The sequence below is a fragment of the Syngnathus acus genome, chromosome 2, assembly GCF_901709675.1.
Source record: "Syngnathus acus chromosome 2, fSynAcu1.2, whole genome shotgun sequence".
NCBI lineage: Eukaryota > Metazoa > Chordata > Actinopteri > Syngnathiformes > Syngnathidae > Syngnathus > Syngnathus acus.
In genome coordinates, this window is record NC_051088.1 from 23,893,706 (window position 1) to 23,918,001 (window position 24,296).

Consider the following 24,296-nt stretch of genomic DNA (forward strand, 5'->3'; position numbering starts at 1 on the left):
CATCAACAGCGACAGCGAAAAGGTCACTGAAAGTCGATGAACGCGTGTATTTGCGTGCACGCGGCGAAGAAGACGCATCTGTACACTGGCGTAGCTAGAGGGGGGGCCGGGGCAGTGCCTCCCCCCCTCAAAAAAATGCACCACAACATTATGACCATATGCGCAATATAGAGATGAATCAAAAGTAATTTTTTTTTTAAGTCTATTTCTGTGGTTGTATTAGAGAACTGATATTTAGGTTTTACCATGTGAAGCAAAAATATTATGTACAGCTCTCAGTATGATGATTGACTACGACCAACATCAACATAATTAACGTTAATCTACACTTTTATGACATCATCCCAACATTTTATATAGCACATTTCACATCATTAATATTTCTCGGTGTATGTGTAGACATAAAATGCATCTCCAACATCTGATAAACCATAAACTATCTGTGAAGTACTTTTAGTCTTCTTTATTTCCCTTGTCATTGTTTTCCACGTGAGCATTTACCCATGACAACATTGCAAACATGTTTTTTTTTTTTTTTTTAAATACACATCCACAGGTGGAGATCAACACTGGAGGGCAGATAACAGACATCAGGGCGGGACATTCACAACAGTGAGCGGAGAACACACAAGAACAGTTCTGAAAGTATTACACACGTCTTCCATGCACTCTTCAGTTTTGGACTGCTTCAATCACATACACGCTCTCTTAAACGGAATGTTTGGATACAAAACATTCATTTTCCCTTTTTCTCTGTAGTGGAGTAAAAACCCCCCAAGCTAGTATGAGGAGCTTTGTTCCAAAAAGACCTTTTGCATACTCAACGACCTTTAAAAAGCAGAGAAACAAGAATTCATTTGCAGGAAATAAAAATCAATATATTTGAGGAATGCAGCCACAGCCAACGTAGAAAACTACCGTGAAATATAAAACCACATACAACACAAACTTCCCAACAGGTCACCGCACATCATAAAACCAAATCTTTTTACTTTCAATGCTGCATTTCTTCAAACCGACATGCTCATCAGACTCTCCGATATGAAGCTAGTAGTTCCTTTTGTCACAGTTTTAAACAGTTTTCTAAGTTGCTGTAAATTGAGTTTACTTTAAGAGTGGTCCTCATGCAAGAGCAATGCGGCGATGCTTTTAAAAAAAAAAAAACTAAAAAAAAAAACTCACTGTACAATCTTATAGCAGACACGCTCTCTTCAAATTACACCAAAGTCCAACAAAGGAAGAAAACAGTAACTTGTGTAAGGAGTGGACGGACAGTAATTGGAGGATTCTCTTTTGAAATGCCTCTGGAAAGAAGATCCATTGAGGTGGAGGGTCTGGAGAGGACCATGGAGGAAATGGAGGGATGATCCAAAGCAGGCGGCTCATAAGCCCTGCTTGGCCAGCGCGGCCGTAACATCTTGGGCCAGTGTGGCGAGCTGCGGCGAATCCAGTTGGTTGATGCTGCCGTCGGAGGACAAGTGAGGCGAGGTGCCACTCATCCCCAGCCCGGGGGAGTGGGTGACAACGATTTCCGCACCGTGGTCCACCCGGGCTTTGGCGGTCTCACGGAAGCTCAGCTTGTGGCTCTCGATCTGATGACGACATTGCGAGCGTTCAGAACGAAAAACGCAAAGAAAACGTTGAATAAGAGTTGAGTTCCATTTATTCGACTTTCTCTGTCCACTCCCAAACTTTGTTGCATTTTCCATTAACGATCTAAATCTCCCAACTATTTCGAAGACTTTAAATCACAGGTGTCAAACTCAAGGCCAGGGGGCCAGATACAGCCCGCCACACCATTTTATGTGGCCCGACAGACAAATTGTGCATCAAATTACTAGAATTGCAAATTGTCTTGACTTTTAATATCTTTTTTTTTTTTTAAATATTTGACCAGTTTTTACTCGTCTGATTTGAAAACGAGTTATGTGTCAGTTTGTTTTGTAGCTTTTACTTAATGAGGTGCTCATACATTTATTTGGGTTGACAGTCATAATGGCCCTCCGAAAGAAGCTATGACTACAATGCGGCCCGTGAAAAAAAACGAGTTTGACACCCCTGCTTGAAATGAAGTAACGATGTGTATCAACAAAAAAAATGCTATTTTGACACACACAGGCCAATTAAAAGCAACATTTTACCATCACGTTCCCGCCACCCGGCATGTGGCTGGTGTTGTCCATTGAGCCGATCTTGGGTTGAGCTTTGTCTTTAAAGTCCAGTTTGACGTTCTCAATCCGAACGTTGCCTCCGCCTGCACGACAACGACAGAATGAGGACGGACTAAATGGTTCCGATCCTATCCATTTGGATCATGTGGTTCTCTCTACCTGGCCTGTAGCGGATGTTGGACATGGAGCCGCATTTGGAAGTGATGTGGCTCAAGTCGATTTTGTTGCTCTGGATTTGGACCTGTAAGAAGCAGTGGCGTGTCCGTGTCATTCTGTGTTTACAGCGTGGGAAAGAGCGGCAGTATGATAGCGGGATGATCTCCGAATAAGCGCGGGAGTGGCACGACATGCATGCGGATAAATTCAGATTAATTTGTACTCAAATGAGACAAGAGGTGGCGATGCCAGCGCGTGAAAGCGCTAAAGGAAAATGAAGCTGTGGCGCTTTGTTTATACTTACAAGAATTTATGCACATTTTGTATTGTACAGACTGACAATATGTTTAAAAAAATATTAATGAGAAAAAAAACATGTAGCATTGAATATATTAAATATTATAATATAGTATAGGAAAATAAAGCTGTGGCGCTTTGTTTATACTTACAAGAATTTATGTACATTTTGTATTGTACAGACTGAAAATATGTCTAAAAAAATATGAATGAAAAAAACATGTATTAAATGTATAAATATAATATATATTAATTATGATATATTATATAATACATATATATATTAGTGATGTATAAACATCTTTTTTACACATACATTATAAATATTATATATATAATATATATATAGTAATATATATAATACATATACATTATATATATATACACTACCGTTCAAAAGTTTGGGGTCACAAAATTGTTTGGGTGACCCCAAACTTTTGAACGGTAGTGTATATATTTATTTAGATAATTATTTATAGATTATATATATAATCTTCTGTGTAAAAAATCTTATAATATACATGTATACTTATATTCATAGATTATATATAATCTTATACAAATATAAGATATAATTTATAATATTTAATTCATAATATTTTATTATAATAATATTTACACTACCGTTCAAAAGTTTGGGGTCACCCAAACAATTTTGTGACCCCAAACTTTTGAACGGTAGTGTATATACATAGACAAACATAATATATATATATTAATAATATATATATATATTTAATACATTTATACATATATTTATACACCACTAATTCTAAAACAGCTTGATGACTACCATTTATTTTTAACTTTTTGTTGTTGCGTCAACTCACATTTCCTCCGCCCGGGGTGTGCTGGAGTTTGTTCAGGGAGCCACATTTAGCCTGCACGTGGCTAAAGTCCAGTTTAACACTCGGAATCATGACCTGGCAATGACAAGGTACTTGTTTTTGATTTTTATGCAGACAAGCGGCAGAGAGAAGGGCCACCCAAGTGGTATGGGTTGGGCTTCCGGAGAAGCTCCTCCCCCCTGGAAACTATTTCTTAAATCCTCAGAGTTGCCGTTTGCAGCTCAGTTAAACCACACTTGTTTGAACGCAGCATTTTAAAAAGCAGCCTGCTCATGGAGCAACCCACGGCGGGATTACAGGGTCATGGAAGGACTCGGAATAAAAGGAGAGAAGGAAGAGAGCAAGAAAAGATAGAGCCGTACATACATTGCCTCCTTTGGGCGTGTGCTTCAGATTATCCTTGGAGCCGCACTTTGATTGAACATGACTGAAGTCCACCTTCTCGTTTAAAATTTGCACCTAGATCAAAAAGAAATAATAGGAAAAAAAAAATCTATGTGTGCCTCAATGTCAAATGTGCAATGATTGATCAATGTGTTTTAACATTTATTTTTAATATGTATTTAGCGTGATTGTTTCAGTTTTTGTTATACCTCATCAATAAAATACTCTACATGAAGCAATTAGCAAAAAAAGAGAGAAAAAAAATGCAAACAGTGCCATGTATACTGTACAGGTGTGTGTCTACACACACACATATATTTGTTATTTTTATTTCTAAAATTGAATCATGTTGAGACGAGAAGTTTGAAAGTTAGAAAGAGGGTCAAAGGAGGGACAAGAGTAGTGGACTGGAAAGGACTGCAGCGTTTCAGATTCCAGACGCACACTCTTAATATTTGACTGAAACAAATTTGGCAATATTCAGCCAGAAGAGAAGCATTTCTAGTTATGATTTTTTTTCTAAATATGAAAACAGCACTATTACCTGTCCACCCTTGGGTTGATGTTTAAGGTTGGCGGTGGATCCAATCTTGGACTTGACATTCTTGAGGTCAGGCAAGGGCTGGTTGAGAACCTTCAGCTGCCGCTGGGCTGAAGACGGCGACTTGGGCGGGGTGCGGATGATGGCGACCTTCTTCTCCTGGAGAACGCTGAAGGACTTGGGTGTGTGGCTTCCGGGGGTGCGCGAACCGGGCGTGCGGGAGTAACTAGGGGGTGTGCCGGGCGTAACCGCAGAGGATCCGGGGGTCGAAGTGCCGCTGCGAGCTGACCAGGAACGTCCAGAGTCCGTGCCTGTTACGGAAAGAACGAGATGATGATGATCACGTAATAACATAAGATAACATTTGAAGTTATGATGGAGCTGCCAACCTAACAGTCAACAAAAAAAAAAGTGTTAGACAATGAAAAGAAGGTTGCGATGATGCTAAAAGGAGCACTACCTGCCATACTAGGGCCCCTCCCAGACCTGCTGTCACCCTTGACCTCGGTGTTGATGGCTAAAGGAGGAAGGAAGGCGGAGGCGTGGAATGGGTAAATATGGTGAGTGATCACTTTGAGCAATCTTTCCTGACCTTTACTGAACCAAGGCACAATTTTACATTCATGTAAAATTAGATCGCACAGCATAATATCAGTCAAAATAAAACTGTCAGAATGAAAAATGACTGTTAAGGGGTTGCTATTAGATGATTTGGACAAGTAAACGATTATTTAATTAATAAAATAGAAACATTAATTAGTTGTCAATTGATTAATTTTGACCATTTTTGTCTTTCCTTAACTCCAGCAGTCCATCACCTTTAAAAAAGTTCACATTTACTTACAAATTTTTAGTCAATTGAAACGAAATCATCATTATATCTGTCGGTATATTTAAAAAGTAAAATATGCGCCTTAGCTCAGTAAAGGTATCAAAACACTGGCAAAGCTTACAGGTTGGCCTGCAGGGGGTGCTGTTGTCCTCTTGTTCAGATGCAGGAAGGTGGCGGGTCAGTGATTTGGACGGCCTGGGGAGCGATGACCTTTTCTCTGGACTACGGTATGTTCTCTCCTGAACGCAAAACACAAGTTGACAATCATATTACAGGTCTACTTATTTTCACACACTTCCCCCCCATTCGCTACCTGTATGTTTTTCTGAGGGGCAGTGCGGGAGCATGCCAAGGTGGGCGGGGCCTCACTGAGCACCGCCTCCACCTGGGGGCTCCGTTTAAGGCTACATGCGGAGTCAGGCCGCGGGGATTGCTGGCTCTGCATTGCCATTTTTAACAGAACGGGCCGCGTGGGGCTCTGGGTGGCGGCCACCAAGATGGAGAGAAGCATGGCAGACGGATGGCGGCGACATGGCAGACAGACAGATGGAGACATTATGACATGATGAAATACAGTGATCCCTCGCTACTTCGCGTTTCGTTTATCGCGGCTTCACTACATCGCGGATTTTATTTCCAAATTAAAAAAAAACATTTAAAAGTCAAAATAAAACTTCTAAATTGAGGAAACATGTGTCTAACCTTTAGGACAATGTCGTATTGCTCCAAATGTTTGTTTACATTCCTTTAGAAGTCGCGTGTTAGCACGATCGCGAATTAGCATCTTTCCGCTAACTCGTTAGCCTGCCCAGTACTTGCCCAGTTCTTGTTGGTGACCGTACTTTGCGGATTTCACTTATCGCGGGTGGTTTTTGGAACCAATTATCCGCGATAAACGAGGGATTACTGTATGCCTATTTATGGGTTTTATATCATGGATTTGATTGAATTTTTGAAAACATACGTATATACAACCCCTCCCTCTTTACTGCAAACATTTTGTACCTTCTTTCAGACCACACTAAATCTCTCTTTTTCATCACAATATTGGGGGACAAAAGTTACATCTATTGATCTAGCTAGCTAGCTAGCTTGCTGTATCCCAATGATAAAATAGCACTTTGGCTACCAAAAGTCAATGCGTCAAATTTAAAATACTACCCAAAGTCATGGGCCACAAAAAAATTCATCATTTTAACTTCCGTGATGATGCACAAGACAAAACAAGCTCAGTAAAAAAGTGAAAAAGTAAAAAAAGTGCTGTATGCAAATGAATGAGATGCACACAAACGTCTATACTTACGGATGTTCTCTGCCGAGACAGATGCAAGGACAAAGGCTGGCATGCAAGACACAATGCGAGACACAAATGCAACCATGCAGAAATAAAACAGAAAGTGTTTTCATGCAATACATGTGGCAAAAAGGTTGGTGGCTAACTTACGGTGGGTCTCTCCCTGGACTGGTGGACACTTAAGGGCTGAGAGCTTTCTACACCTGTGAAGAAAACATTTTTTTTTTTCATGATCAATGTCAAACAGCAAAGAGAGTCGCTTGGGAGTGGAGGGATTCAAATATCGTATTGACTTGTCCCTTTATAAAGATTAAATGCAAAGTGATGGATCAGCAGAAATCCTCATCCAGGTCAGAATCTTTCCACAAGCAAAACATCACATTGTCCCGGCAAAAACACAGCAATATATGAAGACAACATACAGTAGCTTAAATATGAAGCAGAACTGGAGCGCTTGTGGAGGTTCCAAAAAAAAAATAAAAAATGGATGTTTGTGATGAAAATGAGCAGCACATGATGTTGCCAGCCACACTGCAACTGCTTAAAGTCTTTAAAAAAAAAAGCCACCAGTTGAGAGAGAGCAGTCCTGAATATTCCCACGACCTAAATTGTGTTTGTACACATTGTTTAGGCTTGATGGTGGGAGCGCCATTTTATCTCAGAAGCTCTTTTGAAACAACGGTGCGCTCTCTCTATCCACGGTGCCAAATATTGGTGTTCACCTGCGGCTTTGCGTCTGTGAAGCAGAGCTGGCCGAGGATGTTTGACCGCAGCTTTGGCTAGACTTTTTCGAGCCTGGAAGGCTGAGACCTTATTCTGGTCCGCCCTGCGTATGATGGCGACTAGCAAAGAGGAAAAACAAAATTAACCACATCGTCAAACTCACATTGGTCGTCGCGGATACAAAACGAATCAACGCGAGCAAGGGGGGAATTTGTAACCTTTTTTCTTCTTCATCTCCTCTTTTGGACGAAAGCCGAGACCTTTGCGGAGAACTTTACTTCCTCTGGCCGGGAGCCGTTTAGTGGGCGTGTCCACCCCGAGTATGCCGAGGGTGACGCTCTGGGTCGGCGGGAAAGTTCTGATTTGCTTTGTCGTGATAGTTTTGTCGTCATCTGCAGTGGAGAGGCATCAAAAAGGAACCAATTCTCCACACTGCTAGCTTCTCAGATATCCCGGATACAAATACAGTGGAACCTCTCAGGCCAAACTCAGAATTCAACTGGTATCTTTTTGTCGCACAAGAACTTGGCAGTCTGAACCGCCATCAAATATGTCTTGCATTTTCAAAATCAACACATTTTCATAGTTGAGGTTCTCAGGTGGAAGGTGGTAATTAGGACATCCGCCAGCCAAGAAGTTCTGAAGATCCGGGTTTGAATCTGGGCTCTGGTTTTATGGTGGGAAATATTCTCCTTGAGCTTGTTTGTATCGATACTCCGGCTTCTTGCCACATTGCAATTAATATCTAAAAAAAAAAATTGTACAAAGGACGTCTTTTGACCTTTGAGATTCCACTGTATGTCGTAAAATATTCATTCTGGGTACCTTTTGAATCAATCCAGCTACTGTCTGTGTCACAGATGGAGACATCTGCTGGAGCTTCATCAAGAGAAGCTTGATAGGGGTCTTCTATCTTTTGACTTATCTCCATGGATGACTGCATACCAGTCTTCTTCTCCTCTCTTATTTCAGTTGCATCATCTTGATGGTCCTCATCAGAACATACGGAAGGGCTGCAAAAATGCCTCTTAGCTTGCCCGACACCGTTATTTTCCTGGATCACCTGAGCCACTTGTGGCTCCTTCTGATCCACTTTGGGGAGCACAGGCTCATCAGCATCACATCTGAGGTCTTCAACGACCTCTCGGTCATCCTCTTCTTCCACTTGCGCTTGAGGTATAATTATGACTGGAGAGGGAAATTGTGGCTTTGGTGAGCCTTCCTGTAAGTAGAGTGCACTCGTTCCATCAGAGGGCTTTTGGGCATCAGGGATCTCGTCCTTTCCTTTTGTTTCTGACCTTGCAGGTGTTCTGGGACCACCGAGCAATTTCTTGCAATCTTGTTTCTGTCTCTCACGTTCAGTTTCTGAAGATGTAAAGATGAAGGAAGTGTCCGGTGGGACAGGAGAGGCTTCTCTTGAAGGGTCTTTTTCAATGTCCACTTCAGGAATTGTTGGTATCTTCATGTCACCAGGTAGAGCGTTCCCTAAAGGAAACTCAGTCAGTCGGTCTTTTGGACCAATTTTTGGGATTCTGAGGCGATCTGGTTTCATTCCACTGGTCACAGCTTTTTCTAGTATCTTTGCCCGTGAAGGTGATTTTTGCAATATTCCAAGATTAGATCCTTTATTATCGATTGTTTGATCTCCAAGGTTGTTGACTTGAAAATCCATCAAAGGGTAAGAAGAGTCCTCAGGAGAAGGCATGGGGACAGAATATTCGTTAAAGACCTCTTCACCCATCATTTGCTCTCCAAGGGTGAGTTTGGATAAAAATCTTCCAGGGACAGGACACAAGTGTTCAGAAAACATTCTTGATTTCCGTCCCTCCGCTTCATCTTCGCTCTCTTCAGACGTGGTGACAAAGTAGGTTTTTGAGTCCGAGCCCGTATCAGCTTTGACCTCTGCACCACATTGCGAAATGACTTGGATCGCTTCGACGGTTTTCTCTCGGTTTCCCTCTTGTGCCTCCTGTTTGGTATTTTCTTCGAGTCGGGCTGTAAGTTGGGAGGACACTGTACGACTTTGTGTGCAGTCATGTCAACTCGAAGCAGCAGCCACAAAAAGCTGGGCAACCACAGCCAAGCCGAGGCCTTGAGCACACAGAAGCCGTCGCTCTCCATTGTCACAGCAGCTAATGAAATGAAGCCATGACTTGCATGATGGTAGATGACAAAAAAAGTAAAGGCGTGGTCAAATTATTCAATTCCTATTGCAATGCAAGTTGCTTGACCCAAAAAAAAGTGATTCAACTTTTTTTTTTCCCCCATTGTGCGTTCTTACAGAGGAACATTTGGTTTCATATTCAGGTTTGCACACCAAATCTAAAAAAGTGCTAAATGCTAATTGCATTTGCAATGTAGCTGGCAACACACAAAAGTACGGCCATTGTCAAGCAACACGTGGTCGAGTCCGACAACAGTCTCCGTAAAAGCAAAGGCAACTGCGGAAAAGCACAAAATCATAAGGATGGACGAGCTGCAACAAAGCTGCAGGGAAGCAAGAAATTATTTGGGATGGGCTTTTTTTTTTCCCCCAATCACACACATGCGCTCAGTCCCACGCACACGCTCAGAAAGGAGGAGTCACCCCTTTGCACGTGGCCCCCGACAAACCTTGTTCTGAAGGACTCTGTTCCCTGTGACGACTTGCTCCATTTTGCAGCTCAGGTGTCTGAGCTTGCTCGCAGCCCCAAACCTGCGCATCGGCTAGCAAATCTTTCTGCTCTAAGGCGCCCGCTTGCCCATATGTCACTTCCTCCTCCTGGCAAACGGCAACTTCCTCCTGCTCATCCTCATCCTGTTGTTGCTCCTCCGCAGAGAAAGCACTGACAGGTTCTAATTTATCTTCTCAAACAAGGGAGGGAGGTGGGTGAGACATGGAGGGAATTGGGGTTACAGGGGGTCACAAGACATTTGGATCTAGAATGGAGACACGTGATGTAAACAAACCAACAACGAGTGGATACGGAGAAAATCTTGCCAAGAATAAGAAGGAGAGTGGCGTCTTTTTCTGAATGCTCTTGTAGAATGTTGAAATTAAAGGAGACGTGTCATTTTCCAGCACAGTGGACTAGTGGTTCTGCCTCGCAGTTCTAAAGTTGGAGGTTTGAGCATCTCTTCTGTGGAGTTAGCATATTCGTATCTCTCTGTACTTTGGTTTTCTGCAACATTCCAAAATACGTGAATACTTCGAAATTGTTCTTAGCTGTGATTGGTTCTTTCTTTATATTGTATCTGCCCTGTGATTGGCTGCCAATCACTTTGGGCCTCCTGCCCAAAGTCAGCTCAAGTCACACTATGTGGGACTATTATTATTATATATCATTATTTATTATTTATCATTATTATTATTTTTGTTACTATTATGATGAAAAAAATCTTTTTTTTTTGGTTTTTCATTTGTTTTTCTTGTTATGTGCACTCAAACTATGATTACAAATATTGTGATGCTGATGTGGTGTTTTGCATAAATGTCCGATGCATTCAGATTTATTCCTTCCGCTTCAATTCTATTTGACGCTTTTAGATTCATCATTTCAGTACGTCGTGTGTTGTCGGTAGCAACGGGCAAAAACTACCAAGGCGGTTTGACTAGCGTATTTGGGTGATTGCATGCGACATAGAAATGGTCGGGAAAAAGTGTTACTTTGTCCCGGAGACAATTGTGAAGCTGACTAACGAGACGACCTGTGAGTGTAAACATCTCGGCTTTGACACGGTGCAGACGCTCAAAGGTAAACGGAACGACCAGTAGTGTCTGACATCATCTGACGCTCGGGTTTACTCTGGCCACCATTTGCGTAGCCTAAAAAGTGTGCATTGGGTATACCTTGTGCCGCCGGCCCAATCTGCTGAGCGGATGGAGAGGGAGGAGGGGAGGGAGGCAAATTGGCTGAGTCATCCACTGTGGAGGGAGAAAGAGACACACACACTGACAAGACATGGGCGGGAGGAAGTCTGACACGGCTGAGCCATTCTCTCGTTTTCGGGTGACGTGAGACATCAGTGATAGCACCGCACACGTAGCCACGGACACAGCTTCTCGTGAAAGGTTCCAGCACCTTCGTACCTGTTGCGTTGGGATGCGCAGCCGCCCCGCCGTGGAATCCGTTTTCACGGTAGGCCGAGTAGCCGTTCTGGCCGTTCTCTTGGCCGTTGGAGGCCCAATGCTCGTCTGGCTGCCGACTGTCTGCCATGCCTTGACTTGCCTGCCTGCCTGCCTGCTGGGGATGGGCCACCTGCAAACAGATGGAAGAATGAGCTTACGTCAAATGATTGAGTCTTCCTCTCTTGTCTCTTCTCATCAAGACTTGGAAAGAACAGATGAACTTGACTTAAGCTCCACGGCTGTTTTCAACGCTTAGCAAATAATAGCAACAAGGTGCATTGGAGCAGACAAAACAAACAAGCAGATCTCTCATGTTCTCTCATTACTGAATACTGATAAGGAGGGTTGTTGTTATGGCAACCGGAGCAGCAGACGAGCGAGCTTGTGGAGCCAAAGCCAATTGCCTGACGATACAATCCTGCCATCTAAAGTGCAACACATGGCACAGCAGCCCTCATTAGCGCAAGAAGCAATTTTGATCTCGTTGTCACAGCAACAATATCGGATATTCTAACAAAGGTGAACTTTTTTTTATTTGCATAAGCAACAGCATGCCCGTGACCCAATAGGCAAAGCAAGGACAATAAAGGCACAAATTCCCAAAAATGATTTTGCAACAGCGAATATTTCCTTTCATTACAAAATTCTTAACATGATCGTGCCCACTGCAGTGAAACGATGCCTTCATTGTCATTCTATATTACAGGAACAATGAAATAAAAAAAATAATTTGACAAATAAAAGCCATACTATCAATAATAACTTAAGCGGGGAAGCGACAACATTCCAGAAAGAAAAGGCCACCATCCGGCTAATATGACCTGAATCACAGGTGCCATTTAAAAAAAGAGTCATCACGCTCAATCAAGCTTTAAACCTGATCCAGCAGACACGCATACAGACAGACAGGTGTCCTCCTTTGGTTTGTGCACGCGGCAGCCCCTGCTGTGCTCAACCTTACCTTCCCGCCCCGCCCGCCATGACCCTAATCCAACCTCACCTCCCTCCCTCCCTCCCTCCCTCTCAACCCTACCCCGCCCTTATCTGGGTCACTCGTCACGTCTCCACAAAGTGCTGCCGACATTGGAATGTCACCATCTATTTAGCGGGGAATCTCTGGCAGGGTGTCTCACTAGGCCAACCTTGCTTTAATCCTTCCTGTGCTCATGTGTGTGTGTGTGTGTTCACATATTTTCATCTACATTTGTCATCATTTTAAACAAACTAATATAGAACTAGTTTTGAAATCATAGACTAGTAAAAATTGTTCAAATATTTTAAAAAGACTGCTAGCAATATCTCTATTTTTTGAAGTGAAGACAATTTGTGGTCGATGCACAATTTGTCTTGGCGGGCCACATAAAATGATGTGGCGGGCCGTATCAAGGCCCCTGGGCCTTGGGTTTGACACCAATGGCCTAGACTCCTTTGCTGCAGCTTCTTTTGGCCATTGATTTGTAATTTGCAGTTCATCATAAACATAAAATAATCTACACTTACATCATTTAAAGTAATTTGTATCACTATCGCACTACCTGTGTAGTTTAAAAAATTGCACATTCAATTTCCCTTTGAGGGATGATAATCAGCAAAATCAATACATTTCGATTAAAATCGATTGAGTTAATTGTGATAGATTTTGGACAGGTGATGTGACGGCATTTAAATGGTATTAAATTCTGCTTTAAAAGGGTTAATAGTATCCAAAGAGGCAAATTAGAGATGAATTGGATTTGTGCGGTGACTGGTGGATTCTGCCTAAGCCTGCAGCTTCTTTGAGCTCTTATTAGCCCCACCCACAATGATGTCAGCGTTTCCATGGTGATGGGCGGCAAAAGGGAGGGGCTGTTGTGGTCAGCAGAGGATGCTGCTGGCAACACACTGATCTTTCCCAACGTTATGGATACGGAAATAGGTCAGTGGATGCTGTGGGCCTCTTTGCTGACAAATGGGAGGCGATCTGCTTTAATCCATCAATTTCTAGATGGTGGCGATGCTTGTCATTGATTATGTTTTATACCCACGGCGTGCTTAAGCAATATTGCTATTAATATTTCCACATGAAGCACAGGTAACTTTTATTCTATTTTGACCAGCTAGTGCCAATTTTTTTTTTTTTTTAAACATCTGAAATATCATCTGTCATCTAAGTCCAGTCTGGCGACTGTCTGCATCGCCTTACTGAATATGTCTGCAGGCCTTTCATTTTAATTACAGACAAAATGAGAGTCACTTTCAGACGCACGGCTAAGCCACTCGCACGTGCGCGTAGTTTCCTGCTGTCCAGCTCAAAACAAAAGCTTCAAGTTATTAGACGGCAGGAAACCACCACTTTGTGCTGGTCATAAATATCTTCTTGTTCTCCAAGCAAACCCCCCCCCTCTTAACTTCCCGTCTCCATGAATGGCAGGACTAATCTGGCAGCCACTTAAATGAGTCATGGGAAAAGCGAGTGTGAAATGTCCAAGTAGTGCAACATATACCGTCTGGCAGCGTTCCAGATGCTTTTTTTTTCCCCCCGCCCTATGCAGACTTTGGTTGGGACCAAAATAACTTCAACGACGGGACAAAGTGCCAGGAGAGCTCGTAGGAGACTTGCAGACTCCTGCGTGTGTACGACCAGGAGTTTGCCATCCTAATGACTAACAGATGCATTCCCTTGCCAACAAATCCCAGCGGCGAGGGAATCCCTTCATGGAACAAAATGTGTGCGACTGTATGCTGCTTGTAGGGGGTCGGGAACAAGCGAAAATTGGCCAGTAATTGACACCCTCTCAAAAAGCTTTATACGCTTCTGTAATTGCCTATAGATGTGACAACAAGGCGCCAAAGGTCTACTTTTGTCTATATCAAGCTCAAGTCACTTACAATGGTTAGGCCTTAAGATACCATCACGTGGCTCAAAAGCAATAATGGAGGGTTACCCGACCAATAGGTGAACATGAAATTATAATGAGACATGTTTTATCCAAAACTTTAGAAGTGACGCGAGAGCTTACCAGACTCAAAGAGGTGCCTGCACCAACGATGCTGACCAGTCTGATTGGATGTGCTCTGAGAGGAGGACGGGGGAAAAAAAAGCAGAAAATGTGTTAGGAAAACTCCGCAAATTGTCATTGTCATAAAAAAAAGAAAATGTATATATATATGTATATATAAATAAACAAATATATATTTAAAAAAAATAATATATACATATACATATATATATATATATATATACATATATATATATACACATATATATATACATATATATATATATACATATATATATACATATATATATATATACATATATATATACATATATATATATATACATATATATATACATATATATATATAATGTGTATATATATATATATATATATATATATATATATATATAAAATGGTAGAAATACATTCATGACTTTCCTAAAGGGATTTGTTTTTCTTTTTCTTTTTTAAGTGCTTACCCAGCAATCACAAGCATTAGAATCCATTGCTTAGAATCCACTGTCGAGTTGTTTTGATGATTTGTAAAGTTCTTGGAACTGCCCATTGTGGCTGTGCGAGAGTGATGATTTCAAGCTTAAGACACATTTGCGTGTTTCCCCTCTTTGGGGACAGTCACGATGTCATATCCTGCTGCGGTTCACAGAGTCAATACAAATACTTTTGCCAATATTTGAACTTTTGTGGCAAAAGAGAAAAGCAAACCATATGACAGAAATGGAAACATGGCACTCATCCGAATTAAATTGTTCTTGCATAATATTGAAAAACAAAAAATGAACAATTTCTGGAATATCATTTGTGAGCAAAATCATCTGCTGCATGTTTGTTAGCTGCTACTGATAATGGCTTATCAGCTCCTCATTAACTCCAAAGCCCGTCTTTCAAGCGTCTCAGTTTGAAAGTGCATGACCACAAGGTTAAATAAACACACACTTCCTCCCGAGTCCCTGGGAAGGAAGAACGCTGATTTTTGCTCCTCATCTTGACATTAGTCTTGACCCTCATGGAGCAAAGCGTACGAGGATATATGGGGGCAACATGAGAGAGGGGGGGTTGAATCGAGGGGGTGGATTTTCGGGAACTGGCCTAATCCTCAGATTTGACTTGATCATTGGAGACACAGGAAATGAATCTGCGCAGCTTGATAAACCTCGCCTGCCAATAGGCACAATCTGTGTGTGGTTTTGATTGTTGTGCTCCAAATCCTGATTTAAAACTAAATATACTGCATGGGAGATGATACAAAGAATCATATTGTACTTCTTGCCTAAGGAAAACAACAACACAATAGTGGTGGGAAATGCGCTGCCACAGAAATAGATACTTTTTTTAAAAAAGGCTAGCAAAGCGACTCACTTTTGGTCTGTGCCCTGACAGCCATGAGGACTTTGAACATGCTGCAAACCGTCACTGCCCTGCCGCAACGTTTGCACGGCAGCGTAAAGTGTTAACGTTAAACATTAATTATACTCTCCGCACGCAAGACAGTTCCGCTTTTCTCGCTTGAATCCGTGGGCTGCTGCGCTGTGTAAATATAAAACATTTCTATTTGGTTAGCGGTAAGAGGCAGAGGAGGATTGAAGTCACATGACGGACTTAAGTCAATCAATTTAGGATTTGGGACAACTTACGAAAGCCACGAATTGACTTTGACTTGATTCCATTTGACTTTTATTGAAACAACATGAGCTAATTTATGTTGTTTTTTGAAAAAACACAACTATAACAACCAACTTCATCTATTATTCTAAAAGCCGCAAAGACAGGTATGCTAAGCTACGTCGTAGCTCACCTGTCGGTCACTAAAGATCTATTTCTGTTACGCATTCAATTAATAGCCAGGACTCGACTTCCTTCGAACATGCACATGTGACTCACTCCTACCTCGGGCTAGGTTATGCTACACGGTCTCATGCTAGCAACAACCGCATTCAACTTTCCAATTCAGATTTGATCCTGAGTGACAGGAACAAGCAGCAGTGTTGACTCCAAAACAACATTCCTCCCTTGAGCGGCTTTCGTTGTGTGGCAGCCACGCTCGCCAAAGGCCCGCATGCCACCATCCACCGCTTGCTGCGTCATGGCCGCCGTTCGAAAGGTTGCTGGCAGCAAAGAAAGGCTAGAGAGTAAACGACACTGTTGATAGGGGCATCATGATATGGCATCATCTGGATGTTGAAACTTGAAATAAATGTCATTTATATGTCTGTAAAATCCCTTCCAATCAATTCCAAGAAGAGCTGATACAATAGAAATTAGAGCGCTATAATAATCCGTGCAGTAAATGTGGTCCTCTTAACATCTGCTGGGAGTAATTCCTTATGTTTATATTTGAGGGCGGCCAGGGGGAGGGAGAGATGAAAAGAAAAGAAAAGATGAGATGAAACGTGCAAAGCAAAACACAAATGGCTGCACAACCGGTATCGGGGGATGGGATGGGAGCTTCACTAGGTCAAAAGCAAGTGTGTTTGTGGGACACATGAATCCAGCTCCAAGATAAAAGCTAGCCAAGAATTTACACGAGTAAATTTGATCTTCTGCGTGAGATTCCGTCTTCTTGTAACGTTGAGCAGCGAGTGCATCTTGTCAGCCAAACAATTGCTCTGTCCCAAAGCTCATTTGCAGTCACGGCCGAATGTGGCGGCGAGACAAAAGCGGCGAGGGAAGAAGATGGCTGAGGGAAGGGGGGGTCGGCCGAGAAAATTGGCCTGCTTCAATGCTTATTACTAGCACAGGAAATGAAATAGTTTAATTTTCTGTGAAGCACAATCCTAATAGACTGAGACAAAAAAAAAAGCAGACCTTCTCTTCACGGGGTACTAGATGAGCCAAAAATTAAATTAGTGCCAGTCAATATGCTCTATATCATAGGTGTCAAACTTAAGGCCTGGGGGGCCAGATACGGCCCGCCACATCATTATGTGTGGCCCGCGAAGACAAATTGTGCTTCATGTGTCAATACTAAAATTGCAAATTGTCTTCACTTTTAAAAACTACAGATTATTGCTAGCAATTTTTATTACCATGCATCTTTTTAAAATATTTGAATTTTTTTTTTTTTTTTACTGGTGTCTGATTTATACTGTATATAATATATGCGTTGACAGTCATAATGGCCCTCCGACGGAAACTATGAGTACAAAAATGAGTTTGACACCCCTGCCAAATGTCACAGAAAGTACCGGTACTGTTTCCGTACTGAAATAACGATGAAGAATCTTGGGTGACATGCAAAAAGGAGAGGAAGGAGTCTCATCATCGTCAGCATCAGTGAGCCTCTGCTGCTGACACGTCACGTGACGTCATCACTTCTCCTGCAAGTCACTTCCTGTTTATAAGGCGCTGACCCCCCCCTAATATGGTTAGAATTATGTTGGGCTTCAATAGTTTGGTGTTTAAATGTATTGTTTATGGCTCATGTGACAGATTGAGTAGGAAATAAAGGGCTTGCATCACTTTGACTCTTACTTGGAGAACCGCACGAGAGCTTTGGACGTTATACAATATTCTCCCATTTCTTGACAGAAAGAGGATGAAGATAAGCGCGACGCAATAGATGATGATGGAATAAGGTGCTTTGATAAAGAAGAGTAAAACTAGAATGAAATGTCACTTTAAATCATTTTTCTGGAATAGGTCTGGAACAGAGGCTCGCTATAGATGAGTTGCGTCAGACATTCAAAGCAGGAAGGCTGCAAGTGTCACTACATCAAGCTTGATGATATTTTTGTTTAGCTTTTCAAAATCGGAAGCATCATTGAACGACATTTTTGCTCAACTTGAAAAGTTGTGTATGCCCTTATCCTGATTATACTGGCACGTTAATGCCGTCGGCCAGACCTTGACCTCGCCGTCTTGGCAATAACACAGAGGCGGCTAAGCTCAGAACACTCTGGGTTCACACAAGCTAGTCAAGCGAGTTATTCACAGAAATGGCAAATGAAATAAATAAAGAATTTATTCAAAGGCATTAAGGCTACATCTTAAAACTCTTCTTGATCATCTACATAATTGGCCTGAAGATCACAGTATGGCACCATTGTTTTTTCTTAATTTCTTTTTCAAGGCTGTGATGTCAGAGATAGGGGCATCACACAGGGTCATTATGAAGAGCTTTTATGGCCTTTTTTTTTTTTTTTTTAAATGTTCTAAATGCCACAGGGTGTAGCCTTGCATTCTAAACCCGCCCTGTGCCAAACTCAAACACGGCTACTGTGTGCGACTGTGAGAGAAAAAAAGAAACCTTCATGACTCTCACGGAACACTGCCTCTCTGTCACCTCTCTGGGTTCTCTTTCAGGACCTCAGTGTGAACAAATAATACAGTAATTCAAACATATTCTTGCCAACTAATGCTGCAAAAAATGCTATTCGGTTGCGATCTATGTTGTCTGTTGTCATCCAGGTCATAGTAATGTTAGTATTACTTAACATTGTATTTACAGTTTATTAAAAAGAAGTCAACACCAAAATGTTCTTTGTCGGAAAATGTTCTGTGCAGCCCAACTTGTTGAAACACCGTGTTATGATTAATGTTTCATTTGGGGAATATGAAGTAAAAAATCCAACAGTTTTTATCCATCTCAGGGGGCGGCCATTTTGCCAACCAATCACGGCTCGCCAGTTTTCTGTAGCTGAGCCCTGATTGGTTGCAACCTGGGAGGCAACTGTGATGTCATTTTCAGTCGACAGCAAGTGGCAAAATGGCCGCCCCCTGAGATGGATCAAACAGGTGGATTTTGCCTGTTTAATTCCTATTCCACAAACAAATAATAATCAGAATTTTGTGTTTAGACTTGTAGGGACACATCCAACATATTGTAAAGAAAATGTTTGCTTCCGCTTTAAGGATTTATGAAGGCAGCAGTTTGACTCTGGAACGAGTGATCTCTTTCCATTCTTTCTAACAGGAAAATTTGTTTGATATCAAATCCGTCTTTTTAGGTCCTACAATCGTAACATTTCACGCACCTGTATTTCATGATGTTGCGCTTGGCTTTAGGATGGACATTAATTTTCTCAATCAGAGTAGTTTTTACGAAGTGCGAGAAAGCAGTAGTTTTTATATTCAATACAGAGTTTATATTCCCAGGACGCAGTATTTTAATGGCATCAACACCAAATGCATTACATCTTATCATTATGCACAGGAAGCAACTACAGTAAGTGCACAATTAGCCTAAGTGATGCTGCAGTAGACAGCTGAAGCCTGGCGACGATGACTCCCTGTACTCGGACGAGGTTCTGGAGTGGGCTCACGCTTCACCAGCTTGTTAAATGCATGGTGGTGATGTGTGATATGCAGTGAATGTATTCAAGCGATTAGATTTGATCATAAATTATATATGATAGCATTCATACATGCTTGGCCTTGTCTCTGAATTAGTGGCCTGCATACCACACTTTGAGAATGACTGTTTTAACAGAATACAAAGCAACAAGAAAAAACAAAAACATGGCTTCCGCGTCATAGTGCAGCAAATATCAGAGCCAAGTTAACTACGGCACTTTCAAGACTCCCCAAATTCACCCGATTACATCACTGAGGATCCTGGCCACTCACGCAAAGTGGGGGCAGATAAATCTCGTCCGCTTCTATTGATTAGCGGTCAGGCAGAAAAAGCGCTCTATCGTGCCAAGTTCCATGACACTTTGATGGAGAGTTTACTTCTTTCGCCGAGTGAACCAAGGAAGAACTCCAGAGGCAGTTTGGATTTATGCGAAGGTAATTCTCAGGGGAGGACATTGTGGCGTCATGCAGCTTTTCTTCTTGGGTGGAAAAAGCAGATGGCGGTGGATTAGCATGCAGATCCGGCAGGGGGTCGCTTTACCCAGGGCGCTCTGGAGGGACACCAATCAATAATTGGCATCCCGCGGCGTGTCGACGGCAAAAGCGTGAAAAGCTTGTGGCGTTGACAAACAGGTCTGACAAAAGAGCGATAACCATCACGTTCCCGTAGACATTACAAAAGATAATATCGGGCTGGAGCAAAAACTTCTGAAGTCTGTTATGTCCTCATTTCCTAACGCAGCCAATCAAGTCCAATTGTACTTCAGTTTTACACACAGGTTAACTGTTTGGAATGATTTTCTGAAAGATATGGATGATAAAAATCTCCCCATAATCAAGTCGTAAAAATCATACAGGGAAAGAGTTTGGACTCGGGACTCAGCATTTTTGAACTCACTGAGTAAGGCGAGAGAAAGAGAAAGAGAGAGAGAGAGAGAGAGAGAAAGAGTCGGCGTCCTTCCTTAGAGGTCGTTCACATCTGTCCAAGCTGCAAAACAATGCCAATGCAGGATTTATGAGCAGATTTAATGAGGCAAACTAACACTGTCAAGTCCCAATGGACCACCACACAACCCCCACCCTCACTGTCCTGTGAGACCAGTCCGACCGAGTAAAAAAATGAATTGAACAGAGCCCACACTTGTTGGCTCCAGAACAGACAATTATCACCATGGTAACGCCAATTACTGTGGTGTTCTCAGGTCAAAGGTTGAGTCCCACTTGGGGGGTTCCAAGTGGAAATAAGGGGCTGCTCAGTAGCGACCAGGTGAGGAGCGCCACAGGCTGAAGGAATACATGATCGTCATTCCTTTCAGGGGCTTGTTTCCATGGCAGGGGTTGCCTTGGAGAAAGGGGCCCTTCGCCGCACTCGCAGGGCGGTAAACAACACACCACGGTTTGGGGATGCAAGGCGCTATGAGGCAAATTCGCAAACTTGCAGCAAATTTCAGGCTCTTGGAGATCTTTCGATTCCCGCCAAACTGAGTTTTGCCTCCGACCGGACGTTTTTAACCACATTAAAATTGTCGCCGCAGGGAGGAGCTGGCTGCTGATGGTGGTCGGGGGTGGCTCGCACACACTCAGCAGCTGTACCGTCGCATTCAGTCCATCTGCTCCTCGCTGTCACGCTGGCTTGACACATCTACTGTATCCGAGGTTCCTATGGATCCGTGGGTTAGCTTGGATACTACCCAACGTCAATTTGAGGGATGCTTAAACCGTGTCAAGCCCCGAGAGTCCATTTTCTCCTCCGGGATTACATTTCCGACGACTCTCCCGAATGGATGGAGTGGAAAACACACGCTCATTGAGATGTAAAAACATAAAAGCTTTTGATGAACCAGATTCCGAGTTGGTACTCCAACAATTGAGCTCATTCATTCCTCGGGGCAGAGCAACCAGCGCTCTACGCTTGAGGACAAGGAGCAAACAATCGTGTAGTTTAGCCACCACCACCACATCTGGAAGTCATAACGGCCCAGTGTTGCGTCGCGGAGACGCTAAACGCCGAGCTAGCCGCGGTCTCCGGAGTCACTTAGCGACAGATGTTTTGCTAGCGATGATAAACTCATACAATTCAATAGACTATCCACAAGTATAGAATGGACATAAAATTCGACATGACAGCCAAGTTGACACAGCTGGGCGTATATAGCATCAGGCGGAAGCCATAACATTACCCGAAAGACGTCAACGGCACGGTTGCCAGCATTCTTCTCTAGCAAACCTCAGAACAAAATTTTACGACATGTCATCATCTTGGACGTGAGCGCACACAAGAACATATTGTACATACCAACTCAGAAGTGCTTAAACATGATGTTTTTTGTTGTTGTTCTGTTTAAATAAAAGACTCCTCCTAATTGGTCAGCCAGAATCAGATTATTAGATGCCAATAAGTGGAGAAGAATGCCCCGGATGAGTGTCCTCTCTGTTGAAGGGCATCGTCCGTGAGGAATGCAATGTGACACTGGTTGTCAGGCCTCGTTTGAGTGGCCGACCGCGAGCCGACCCGAGACGCGCTGTCAGGGTCCCGCAAGCGTGGGAGGGGAGAGTCCGAGATCCCGAATGGATTTCCGATGAAGAGTCTGATCGAGAACATTGACCTTCAACACATTGAAGCTGGAATCTGAGAGTTCCAAGTTGAGCATTTGAGGGCGCCATATGCAGGGACAGCAGGTTGCATCCAAGTGACGTATGTCAAGTGGATTAGGGCCTTAATCGTGGAAAAGAATCACCCTGCCAGCTCCAGTTAGACACCTGTTGAGTGAAAAGCATGGCGTGGACAACCAGCGGAAAACATCCCGAGCCCTCAATCGCCCTTGCTTCTGGTCCAAATGACACTCAGCTGCCAAGAACTGCAGAGTGCCAAGAATGATGTTTCCAATCAATGGCCTGACTTTGGAACGGGTCACTTGATAGTCAAAAAATCCCAAATTGACATTTTAATTCAAAAGACAAAATCAAATGTTTGTGACTGAGGTCATCGTCACTCCCTTGCCAGCGATTAGACTCAATCTGCTCTGAGAGGGGCGTGTCCTCACAAAGAAGTAGGTGAAACCTGTCAACACAAGGACGGCACAAATGCAGGAAAGACGAACACTGGGAGAGGGTGTACCACACAACACATCCCATGGTCCGAACCCTTTGGTGTCATGTGTTGACCTTGACATGAACCATGCGAGAAGGATCTGCAAGCCAGCTGCAATACAAGTTCAACATCCGGTGCATGGGAATGCATGTCCAGGAATGTGAACGTACAGATTTTGAGTTGGGCATTTATTTATTTTCATAACAGAATGTTTCTTTTTCTATTTTAACCTCCATCTCTGCCCACTGGGGCGGTAGTGAGGGAGGAAAGACATGTCCAGTTGACATTTTTACTTCATTAAATTGTAAAGAAAAAAAAAAAAGAAAAATCCACGACAGCTTCTTAATGATTTGATTATTAAAATGATCTAATATTAAAAATAGTATAAGGGGGAATATTTTTTTTTACCGAGACTAATATTAAGGTGAGGGAGGTACAAATGCAAGGACAATTAAATGCGACAGGCTTGCTCGGATGAATGAGCCTAATACAGCCACACGTTACGAAGCATAAAAGAGACAAAACGTAAACTACGTTTCAATTATGCGCGCATTTCCATTTCCAGCTTCCACAGCGGTAAATGTCTGTCTGGGAAACACGCCGATTTCAGCACCTTGCAGGCGTGGGGCAGAACAAAAGGCGCCGGCCGGCCGGCTGCGGGCTGCCGCGACTGCGCAAAAAGCAAGCAAGACGCCCATCCAGCCATCCATGAGGACATCAGCGACAAATGAGCACTTGACTAAACGCCATCCTTCATTCATTTGCGGATAGTGTGGCAACTTCCAAAGCAAGCCTGCTCATTAACACATTGTTGCACATGCGACGCTGCGAATATTTCTTTCCCCTCTTATTCATGACAATTGACGAAACTTTTATCATCTTCTATTGCTGCAACAGATTAGTCCAAAAACATATTTGACTAATTGGCGCACAAAGGTTAGGAGGTTTCTTACCTGCGGTTTCGGCAGTGCGGCACAAGCGGCGCGTAGTTGGGCAAATCAGAAAGGGGGAGTGAGTGCTGCAGCCGACAATGAGCGCTGTTGTTGGGCCCAGTGGCCCCTCCCACCGCAGAGACGATCTTTACCGTAAGTGCGGCAGGATTGGGGCAAGGCGATCGCACCAAAGGGGGCGCCGCCGGGGGGGGGGGGGGATACAAACTGGTGACTGGTTGAGGGGATTTCAAATGTGCGAATGATCACAAAGGGACCAAAAGCGAAATGCACTCTTGGACCAAGCAGGTGCTGAAGCATCAGGGTGTGGCTGTTGCTGAGGGAAGGTTGAGAAAGAAAAAAAAAAAAAAAAGAGAAAGGGGGCGAGTGAGAGCAGTGAAGAGGGCAGACGCAAAGCGCAGGGATTGGATGGCAATGTCATTTGCAAAAATGTGTGATTTACAATTAAAACACAATTGGCAAAAACATTATTGCTCTACAAAACACAAAAAGAGCTACGATATTTATTTTGAAATGAAGGGTTGGTCTTTTGAGTTTGTCCGCGATTCTGCTGCCACCTAGTGGTAGAATTAATAATTGCAAGTCTGCTGGAAAATATGCGTGTTGAGTT

General features: G+C 42.9%; 1 protein-coding gene across 4 annotated transcripts; it reads right to left on the minus strand.

The window, feature by feature from the left end:
- Positions 1-443: 443 nt before the first annotated feature.
- Positions 444-23,805, minus strand: LOC119119437 (microtubule-associated protein 2-like). 4 transcript variants are annotated; one of them, XM_037245793.1, is made up of 19 exons: positions 23,690-23,805; positions 14,354-14,408; positions 11,316-11,484; positions 11,076-11,150; positions 9,860-10,090; positions 8,072-9,241; positions 7,465-7,638; positions 7,246-7,365; positions 6,674-6,726; positions 6,533-6,568; positions 5,543-5,707; positions 5,351-5,468; positions 4,858-4,914; positions 4,401-4,708; positions 3,839-3,931; positions 3,455-3,547; positions 2,331-2,412; positions 2,142-2,254; positions 444-1,592 (listed from the first exon to the last, which is right to left on the minus strand). In XM_037245793.1, exons 3-19 carry the CDS (start codon positions 11,440-11,442, stop codon positions 1,383-1,385), a joined length of 3,225 nt encoding a protein of 1,074 aa, XP_037101688.1. In that variant the 5' UTR covers positions 11,443-11,484; positions 14,354-14,408; positions 23,690-23,805; the 3' UTR covers positions 444-1,382. The 4 variants fall into 4 exon arrangements, with proteins under 4 accessions (XP_037101688.1, XP_037101689.1, XP_037101691.1 ...); XM_037245794.1 differs by lacking the exon at positions 4,858-4,914 and having other exon boundaries at positions 11,076-11,177; XM_037245796.1 differs by lacking the exons at positions 3,839-3,931; positions 5,543-5,707; positions 6,533-6,568.
- Between the last annotated feature and the right edge of the window lie 491 nt (positions 23,806-24,296).

Bases quoted from the DNA above. Each gene is read 5' to 3' on its own strand.
- LOC119119437 (XM_037245793.1), bottom strand. From the start codon at position 11,442: ATGGCAGACAGTCGGCAGCCAGACGAGCATTGGGCCTCCAACGGCCAA. The intron at 7,366-7,464 runs GTTACAAATTCC...CCTCTTTGCTAG, and splicing joins GGAGATGAAGAAGAAAAAAG to TCGCCATCATACGCAGGGCG. The intron at 5,708-6,532 runs GTAAGTATAGAC...GCCGCCACCCAG, and splicing joins TGTCTCGGCAGAGAACATCC to AGCCCCACGCGGCCCGTTCT.